This window comes from Triturus cristatus, chromosome 2_2 (assembly GCF_964204655.1).
Source record: "Triturus cristatus chromosome 2_2, aTriCri1.1, whole genome shotgun sequence".
NCBI lineage: Eukaryota > Metazoa > Chordata > Amphibia > Caudata > Salamandridae > Triturus > Triturus cristatus.
The window spans coordinates 607,985,510-607,995,404 of record NC_140582.1 but is presented as its reverse complement, the minus strand read 5'-3'; the positions used below and the strand labels follow the sequence as shown (position 1 = coordinate 607,995,404).

The window sequence follows — 9,895 nt, the reverse complement described above, 5'->3', positions numbered from 1 at the left end:
TACACTTTAAACTAGAAATCTGTGCTTAGCAACTGGTATTGTGCTGCTTGTCATTGCATGCAGATCTACAAGACAACAAGTAACATTACACCTACAACAAACAGTATTGTTGACTTTGTTAATGGTTGTTGATTGCATAAGATAAAATAAGCAACAAATATGGCTTCGTTGCATATACCATTGAAAATTGTTTATTTCTTGTGGGCGAAGTTGCGGCGCAAGAATAGAGCTGCCGACCATGGAGCTGGCGTGATTCTGGACAATCCCCGTGCCTACTAAAAATAACATGATCGTTGTCTTTGTGTAATTTAACTGGTGCTAATGTAAGACGCTCCACTATATTCGGGTAAAGTTCACGCAGTATAGAATTTAAAAAAAAGTTATATTAAAAACCGTTAAGATTTTTTTCCCACCCCGAGGGCATAAAGGGAGCTCTTAGCACCTGCTTCTTAGAACAGCACCGGCAGGACCCAGCCCACTTAAAGGCCCCTGCAACAGTGATATACGCGCATTGGCGGTGAAGGCACATGACACCGGTGACCAAGCAACAATTTCCAAATATCTGACTTCCGGATGTGGCTTCATGTGCCTGCCGACCTGCCGCCGGGACTTTCCGTGCAGCATGTGCTAGACGAGACCTTGACCCAGAGCGGGGCAGGGTTTGGGGAGGGACTTGTGCAATGACAGGAGGCGGAGGCGGCAACAAAGAGCCAGATATCTGCTCGCGCGGGTAGAGGGAGGCTATACTGCAGATGGGTACGGAGCCCCGAGACCAGAGTGAGGCGGAGGATGGCAGCGCAGCACGTGAGTGCTTCCGCGTTCCACGCTGCCTGTTTAAGGGGGCGTGCAGTGTGCTCATCAGCCCCGTGCGTGTAAAGCTGCCTGTGAAGGAGCGTAGCACATGGCCGTGAAGCTTAGCTAGCAGCACTCCAGGGTTGCTGTATTTTGTGCCCTTTGTTGTCAATAGAGCCCGGGGAGGGGTGGGTGCGGGGTTAGTGGTAGTCACGTGCAGCAGGCGGGAGGCAGCTTGTGACGTGAGGCGGGCACTCCTGGCTATGGCGTAACGGAGGAGGCGGGAGGGCGCCTCAGTGTAAACATGCTCTTTGCTCCCGTTTCCAGCTCATCGGGACACAGTGCTCTTCCGTCATCCACCACTGCCCCCGTAAGAAAGCTTCCTGCGTTGCTGGGCGAGGACGACCATGTTCTGCTGCCATAATAGCAGGCTTCCCAGTCGTGCTGAGCATACGCGACCCTCGTAGCTGTCATCTTCCTCTTGACAGCATTACAATAAGCAGGTTTATTTGTCCAACTAACTGTATCTGGCATGCTGGGACTTGTAGTTTTATTTTTTGTTCTATAATTAGTTTTGCTACCTACAATTCCCAACATGCTTTATGGTTACCTGCAAGAACAGCACAATCATACGTTTTTCCCCTCGACGTTGGGGAAGTTGCCAACAATGCAGTGGATTTATCATACCCGACTCGGAATACACATGATTACGCATGTCTATTATTTCAATACATTTGACATATCACTGACTTAACACAAACTGGTCACTAGCGTTCTAGTGCCAGGTTATCTGAATATTTTTCTACCTTGTCAGTCAAACGATTAACAATGGAAACTACCCCTAACTGTAACATTAAGACATTTTCAAATTAAGTTTAAAATGTGAGAAGCGGCTGTAGCGTCCTCCCCAGTCCCAATGCAAAGGAATATGCCACACACGGAGCTCTGGACTGTGCATCTTTATTTCTCAGCATACATCCCACACTGATCTCTCATTATGTCATAACCTTGAATAACCACACTCTACCTCCCAGCAAGTTATGTAATTTCTTGTTGATTCTGGCCAGAACCGCAAGGCACCTAGCGCACACAGTTTTGCAACACTACATCTTTCCCATTGTTAAAAAGTACAAACAATAGTCGCATCAATTTTTTTTCAATAAGGTGTTGAGGCGCTTGCACTAGTCAGCCAGATTGAGTGGTATGAGTTGGTTTGGTTGAAATGCACTCTGATTTTGCACCAATGACACAGGTTCCAATGCTTGATCTGGACTGTCTAGCGGGGTCGCCTTATTCATGATAGGAGCTGACAACCGTTGAGGTAAGTGCTTAAAGTGTGACAAGTCCCGTGTGATGGACTTTCCAGGACACTGCACCGTCACCATATGTCCTTTGCACGTCACAACCCTCAAAGGATTGACAGCAAACGGAATGCTTGTTTTCCGCTTTTAGTTTCTGCTTAACCAGGACCCAGTCACCTTTATCGAAGGCTGTTTCTGCGCTCGTCATTGACAATTGGCATGTTTTTATCTGGCACTTCCGAGAAGTGTCTGTGACACGAACCTTATCCACATTCAAGGATCGGTCCATTGGGGCAGTTTGGTTCCGATGGCTCTTGCAAATATTAAGATGATAGGACTCTCACTAGTTGTGGAGTGAGGAGTTGACCCATAGGATGGGAGGGCTTAACACAGGGCCTGGTTTAACTTGATTCCCCCCAATTGATGCTCGTTGAATCACCTGTTTGGTTGTACCCATGAATTGTTTCACAACAACATTAGCTTGGGCCCACAGAGGTGTGTTCTTTTGATGCTTGGTGTTTAGTTTGACCAGAATTTCCTTGAATGATTTGCTATTGAACTGCAGATCATTGTCAGATTTGATAATCGCAGGGATACCCCACCACCTTGACATGGGTAGTTGACAACTCCTCTACCACAGGAAAGCGTGAAAAGTCATCGATGATTACTAAGAGGTGATGTCCGTTTTCTAAAGGCGTGCATAAATCAACTGCTGTTCTTTCCCACGCATGTGCATGAACGTCAGACATTGTCAATGGGTACTGCGTCACTTTGGGAGAAAAGCAGTTGCAAAGATGACACTTAGTTCCCTCTCCACTTGCTCATCTAGGTGCGGGAACCACACTGTCTCTGAGGGCTCTTTTGGTGGCTAGTTCAGTGCCTTGCTGTCTTAGACTCTCAGGTATAATGATCTGTGAGCCTCTCCAGACAAAACCTTCCATGGTAACGGACAGTTCATCCTGTACATTTTTGAAATTCAACCTTGTCAGCAAAAGGTCGAGCATGCTTCTTCCATGACTGAGTTGAAATTATGTATTTGAGGGTAAACATGTTCTTATCCGCATTAGTAGCAGCAATGATCTATTCAATGGACAGGGCTGCTGGTGTGGTGGACCTCACAATGAAGTTAATGTACTTCTCAGCTGTTTTAGATGTCGAACTGTGCCAGACAGGCTTCGACGGGCTTAAGCCACAAAGTGTCTCAGCATTCGATTAGTCATTTTGTTGAGCATGGATTGCCCCCAGCCCCACTGGGCTCTCATCGACTGTGTTCTCAGTATGTAACTTGGGGTCAAAATAGGCCATCTCGGTTCTATTTTCGATCGCATGTTTTATTCTTTCGAAACTTTGATCCCATTGAGCAGACCACTATCAAGGGACATCTCGTTTTCATCAAGTCTCTCAATGGGGCACTCGCAGTAGCTAAGTTACAAATGTACCTTGAGCAATAATTCTCAATGCCTACGAAGGATCGCAGCATGGTGACATCTTGCGGGGGTAGGGGCAGGTTGCTGATAGTGCTCAAATTTTATCTGGTTCAGGAGTCCTTCCCCCATCAAATAATATGTGCCCAAAGAATTTCAGTTTGGTCTTGTGAAACTCACACTTTGATGCATTTAGAGTGAGACCTGCATCAGCAAGTAACTAACCTTGAGATTCCTGCTGACACTTTGGCTACTTCTTACTTGCCGTGAGGGGAACAGCCTTTCCAACAGGGCAATTTCGTTGATATTTACGAACTGTGCCGCCGTGAGGGGAACGGCTACTGTGAACTACCTCCCCCAGCATTCCTTGCACTCGGCGCTGCGGGTGAGGACACCTGGGCGCGCCGGAACACTCCTTACGCCGCCAGGTGCCCCCGCAGCGCGGGACGAGCCTTGAGATTCCTGCTGACACTTTGGCTACTTCTTACTTGCCGTGAGGGGAACGGCCTTTCCAACAGGGCAATTTCGTTGATATTTACGAACTGTGCCGCCGTGAGGAGAACGGCTACTGTAAACTACCTCCCCCAGCATTCCTTGCACTCGACGCTGCGGGTGACGACAACTGGGCGCGCCGGAACACTCCTTAAGCCGCCAGGTGCCTCCGCAGCGCGGGACGAGCCTTGAGATTCCTGCTGACACTTTGGCTACTTCTTGCTTGCCGTGAGGGGAACGGCCTTTCCAACAGGGCAATTTCGTTGATATTTACGAACTGTGCCGCCGTGAGGGGAACGGCTACTGTGAACTACCTCCCCCAGCATTCCTTGCACTCGGCGCTGCGGGTGACGACACCTGGGCGCGCCGGAACACTCCTTAAGCCGCCAGGTGCCACCGCAGCGCGGGATGAGCCTTGAGATTCCTGCTGACACTTTGGCTACTTCTTACTTGCCGTGAGGGGAACGGCCTTTCCAACAGGGCAATTTAGTTGATATTTACGAACTGTGCCGCCGTGAGGGGAACGGCTACTGTGAACTACCTCCCCCAGCATTCCTTGCACTCGGCGCTGCGGGTGACGACACCTGGGTGCGCCGGAACACTCCTTAAGCCGCCAGGTGCCCCCGCAGCGCGGGACGAGCCTTGAGATTCCTGCTGACACTTTGGCTACTTCTTACTTGCCTTGAGGGGAACGGCATTTCCAACAGGGCAATTTCGCTGATATTTACGAACCGTGCCGCCGTGAGGGGAACGGCTACTGTGAACTACCTCCCCCAGCATTCCTTGCACTCGGCGCTGCGGGTGACGACACCTGGGCGCGCCGGAACACTCCTTAAGCCGCCAGGTGCCCCCGCAGCGCACGGGCAGCGCCCTGGCGAAGCCCGGGCCAAGGGCGGGCCCGTCCTTGCCCGTCCCTGACTGGACCTGACTGGGCTGGGCCACCCCTCTAACGTTGCTGATGAGATTATACGCACAAGGTTTGGCTGTGCTTTATAGTCTATAGGGCAGTTGTTAAGTGTGCATTGTTTGTGCTGTTGAGTCTCTAGGGCCATTTATTTGCAGGCTATTACACTGTTTAATGCGCACCTGTGTTTCTTCGTATTGTTGACATTGTCTTTGAGTCCACATTGTTATTGGTGTGTTCCCAGCACGCGATGACGGGTAAAGGGAAGCGTACTGGGGGGGGGGGGGGGGGGGGGAGAGGGTCAGTGCCTGGTACTCTCGAACAATTTATTATTAGAGTGGTATCAGTACTAGAACACGAACTAGCTATCACCGAGCGGCGTCTTTCTTCAGAACTAATCCATGCCAGACGCTCATCTATGGGAACACTAGCACTTGCGAAATCCCCTATTAGCCTAGCAGGGCAGGGTACTAGTGACGTAGCCCAGCGGGGGAACACCGGGGATAGACCTATTACTTTACTGGCTAGTGGCGACAGCATTGAGGTTCCGGGTGAAGCTGCCCCTACAACAGCTAGCTCCCCTAACCCCTCTATAGCCTACCCCCAGACAAGGGCTAGCAGAAAAGTTACAAGACCTTCTAATCTCAAGAGAAAAAGAGATGGGGTGGCTCAGGGAGGGAGACAGGCGAAACTTCCCAACGTCACGAAAAACTTACCTAATGTGACGGGTGTGGCGCAGGCTGATGACCATTCACTCCTGGGTGTGACCACTAATAGGCCCCCCGACCAGCCTCAAATCAGTGACCTGATCCCCCAGATTGAGCAGGTGGTGCGTTCTCTATTACTCCCCCTCTTAGAAAGGGTATAAGTGGTCAACGAAAGGGTTGAACGTCTTGAACAAACTATTTTAGACAACTTTTGTTCACTGAAAAATGTTATTAAATTAGCAACTAAAGATAGCGAAAAGCCCATTGGGACAAATTCTACTCCTTTTGTTTTGTCACCCCCCCCCCCCCTGCTGACCGTGCTGTGTCAACTAAGGGCAATTCCAGGGGGGCCACCCTAAGGTCTTGGCCAAAGACAATCGTAACAACCAAGGTGTTGGCCAAGAAAGGACCAACTTAGGGGGTACCTCTAGCACTAATACTGCAAGTAAGGGAGTGAGCAAAGGAGCAACCTGGGAGTCTAGCGATAAAATCACCAAACCTCCTAGGGCTCATATTTACCTACCTCCGGACTCCATACCTTATGTCGCTGTACTGACTGGAGTCCCTGAATTAAAAGATGGCATATTGGAATCCTACCAACAACTTAAAAACAAAGTAACATTCTGGCTAAATAAGAACAGGCCGATTCCGAATTATATGGATGGGATGATCCTTTTTGCCAGAAGGGTCAGTTGGGTGGGACCTAGACCAAAAGACGTCCCGGGGGATTCCATCATCATTAATTTTGAAGATAGACGCATCGTGCGCTTCATTTGTGATCATCCACCCGTATGTGACTGGCCGGTAATTGGGGTACACGATTTAAGGTATTTTTATAACCTTGCCCCTAATACAGCTGCAAGAACTAGTCCGGACTGGGCAAGACGGGGAACCAATTTAGGGCCTACCATCAATTCACCCGATTATACTAATGACCTGTGTTACCCTGTAGATTTGGCCTGACCGGTGATAGAGGGGCTGATTCCAATTATGTCCGCCATGTTAAACACCTCTAGAGATGGGTCTAAGGGTGGAGCAGATGTAGCCCATTCTACGACCAAGGGTGGAGCCGATGTAGCCCATTCTACATCTCACGGGGTGTCTAAAGTAATAGGAGTACTAACCCCAAAACTGGATGGTGAAAACCAAAGAGGCCCATTGACCTATGCTAGCCTAAACCAAGTTACAGGGTATGGATCGGGGAAGGGCTCAATGATTTCTTGGAATGTCGCTGGACTGAAGACAAAAATGGATTCTCCAGAATGGTTTGCATTCATTTGTGGCTTTGACGTTTGTCTTTTTCAGGAGACCTGGGCCTGCGAGCCCCAGTTCATGCAGGGCTTTCTGAACTTTTGTGTCCCAGCAATCCAGGGACCTAAGGGGCGTCCGATGGGAGGCTTGGTAACCTGGGTTCGACAAGACCTATTCCCAGGAGCATACGAAGTGCCAACTAAGTCTGATGATATCCAAGTAGTCAGACTACCACTGGGCCCCCTGGGTGACCTGGATATTTATAATCTGTATATGAGAGGGACCAAGGGGTCAGGATCGCGGGTTTTGGCTCACCTGGCTTCCCTTATTGACCAGCACTCAGGAGAGAGGGGAGTGCTCGTGGCTGGGGACCTGAACGTCACTTTTGAACCACTCTTGGATCCTGAGCTCGGGTGGGGTGTTGATCCTGAGGAAGACCAGCTTTGGGGAATACCTGAGCTTGACCTTGACCCTATTAAAAGGTGGACTGAGACTATTGTCCAGGTCAATGCTTTTTGTTATGAGCAAGGATTGAGGGCACTGAATGGCAGGACGTCAGGCGATAAACTAGGGGCCAACACTTTTGACAATGGTCGGCACTCTAGTAGGATTGACTATGTTCTTTGCAGCTTAAAGCTATGGCGATCTGTACTAGACATGGTGGTCGAGGTTAGAGTTGAGAGTGATCACAACCCTATCTGTGTAACCCACCACTGGTGGAAGAGTAGCCATCTAGCAGCTGAGGATATGGAACCTAGGCCACCTGAAGTCGTTCCTTCAAACGACATGCGTAGGCTCAAATGGCGCAAGCTCAAGATTAACGATAAGGCTATTACTGATATAGAAAACAAACTAGCCGGCACTATACTGGAGCTTGAGGGCACGCTGGCCTATGAGCCAGGTAGTGTAATAGCCACTGAATTCCACGACACGTTGTTTGACGGAATAAGTTCACATTTTATGAAACCTGTGAGGAAATCTAACAAGGCCCCAATTAAGCGACTTAGATGGTATGATGGCGACTGTAGACAAAACAGGGCCAATCTGGCCATAGCCCTTTCTAGTGGACGCAATGACTGTGTTCGCGCAGCCAGGCTACTGTACAAAAAATCTGTAAGACTGGCCAAAAGGAATTGGGATGAGCAACATTGGCTCGATTTAAAAGGAGCATGCCACACCAGAGATACCCGGCTATTTTGGAACATCATCAAGTGGGATAGAGGAGGGCGGCCTGATAGCCCTTCTAACCATGTTTCCCAGGAGGAGTGGTTAAAATACTTTGAACCACAATACGCTTGTAACCCCTTATTTAACTTTACCTGGGTCCCAACTCATGTTCTCTACTCCCAGGGTCCCTTTTGTATACAAGATGCTTTGATGGCCCTGGGTTCTGTTGCTAGTGGTCGCGCCCCTGGACCAGATGGGGTTCCTCCTGATGTCTTTCTTTACAACAAAGCCAGTTGGAGTAAGTATATCACTCTACTGGCAAATGCTGTGGCTGTAGGTGCGCCTGTTCCTAAGTCATGGGGGGGGGGGGGGGCAGTCATAATCCCTGTATTTAAGAAGGGAGATAAGACACTCCCAGGCAACTATAGGCCAATTAGCCTTATAGATTCCATCCAGAAGGTGATCGGGAGGATGGTCCTGAATCAGATACTGGAGTGGATCGATGATAATAACATCCTGTCCCCCTTCCAAGCAGGTTTCCGTAAGCTAACTAGCACAGTGGACCAGGTTTTCCGTTTGGTCCAGCTCTACTGGAGGGTGGTGACGCTGGGCGGGGGCAGCCTCTATGCCGCTTTTGTCGACTTGAGAGCTGCCTTTGACCTTGTGCCTCGTCTTCGGTTGTGGGCAGTATTGGAAAAACTTGGTCTCCCCAAAGAAACTTTGAAATTGGTTATGCGACTGCATGAGTCCAACTACGCTAGGATCCAGTGGGGTGGGCCAGGTGAGGTTACTCCTGAGTTTCCGGTTGAGCATGGTGTGCGCCAAGGTTGTACCATGGCACCCAAGTTCTTCTCACTATATATTAACGGGATAGTTGATCACATGCTTTGTATAAACACTGAAGCTCCAAGGTTGGCTGGAGTTACCATCCCTATACTGATGTTTGCAGACGATACGCTCATTGTATCCAAAACCTCGAGTGGTTTGCAAAGAGCCTTGCGCGTGTTCGATGATTTCTGTCTCGACCATGGTCTGGAGGTTAATGTGGCTAAAACAAAATTCATGGCCTTCAAACCCCATCCTAGTTTTCGAGGGAAAAAGGTATTTATGAATGGCCAGCCACTAGAGATGGTTAACAACTTCACGTACCTTGGTATGCATTTAGCAAACGACAACAAATGGCGCAAGCACATTGAAATGGCCACCTTGCGATTTAAACAATTATCTGGTGCCTTTCACAAAACCAATAAACCCTGTGCTACAAGTTTATGAAGCCAAGGCCTTAAGCTCTGTGCTTTACGGGGCAGAGCTATGGGGTTTTGACCAGGTAGCATCCTTATCCAGTGTCGAACACAAATTTTTCCGAAGTATAACAGGCCTTCCCCAGAGCACTCCTCTGATTCCTCTTCGATATGAATTAGGCAGGAGGTCTATTATGGATATAGCAAAACTTCGTCCGGTTCTATACTGGCGGAGACTCTGGACTACTCCTGAGCTCTCCCATTATGCTAACGGTCTTATGGACATCATAAAATCAGATGTGTTCCATAAAATCGGATGGCTGAAGAAGCTCCATGAGACACTAAAAGACATAGGTTTGGAGGGGTTATGGTGTGACCCGGTGGCCGCTCTGTTTCCATCAAAGAGATCCCTTAAAATGGCATACTGGGAAAGAGTTGAATTTCAGACATGGAATAGAGCTTCTGGGATGTCTGGTTGTTACCTAGAGGCTAAAATTACTCCAGCCCTAGAACCATATTGGGATATGGTTGCTAATGTCGGCGACAGGAAACTTTACTTCCAGTTCAGAGCTGGTTCTTTGCCTCTTCGGTCTTTGACTGGAAGGTGGGCTAGGGC

General features: G+C 49.0%; 1 protein-coding gene across 1 annotated transcript in view; it reads left to right on the top strand.

Annotated features, from left to right (window-relative positions):
• The first annotated feature begins 663 nt into the window (after positions 1 to 663).
• The window catches only part of TMEM192 (transmembrane protein 192), a 512,891-nt gene continuing 503,659 nt past the window's right edge, over positions 664 to 9,895 (top strand). The window contains exon 1 of the mRNA XM_085641783.1: positions 664 to 804. Within this exon, the coding sequence (XP_085497909.1) occupies positions 790 to 804 (15 nt within the window). The 5' untranslated portion in view covers positions 664 to 789. The remainder of the gene's footprint in view (positions 805 to 9,895) is intronic.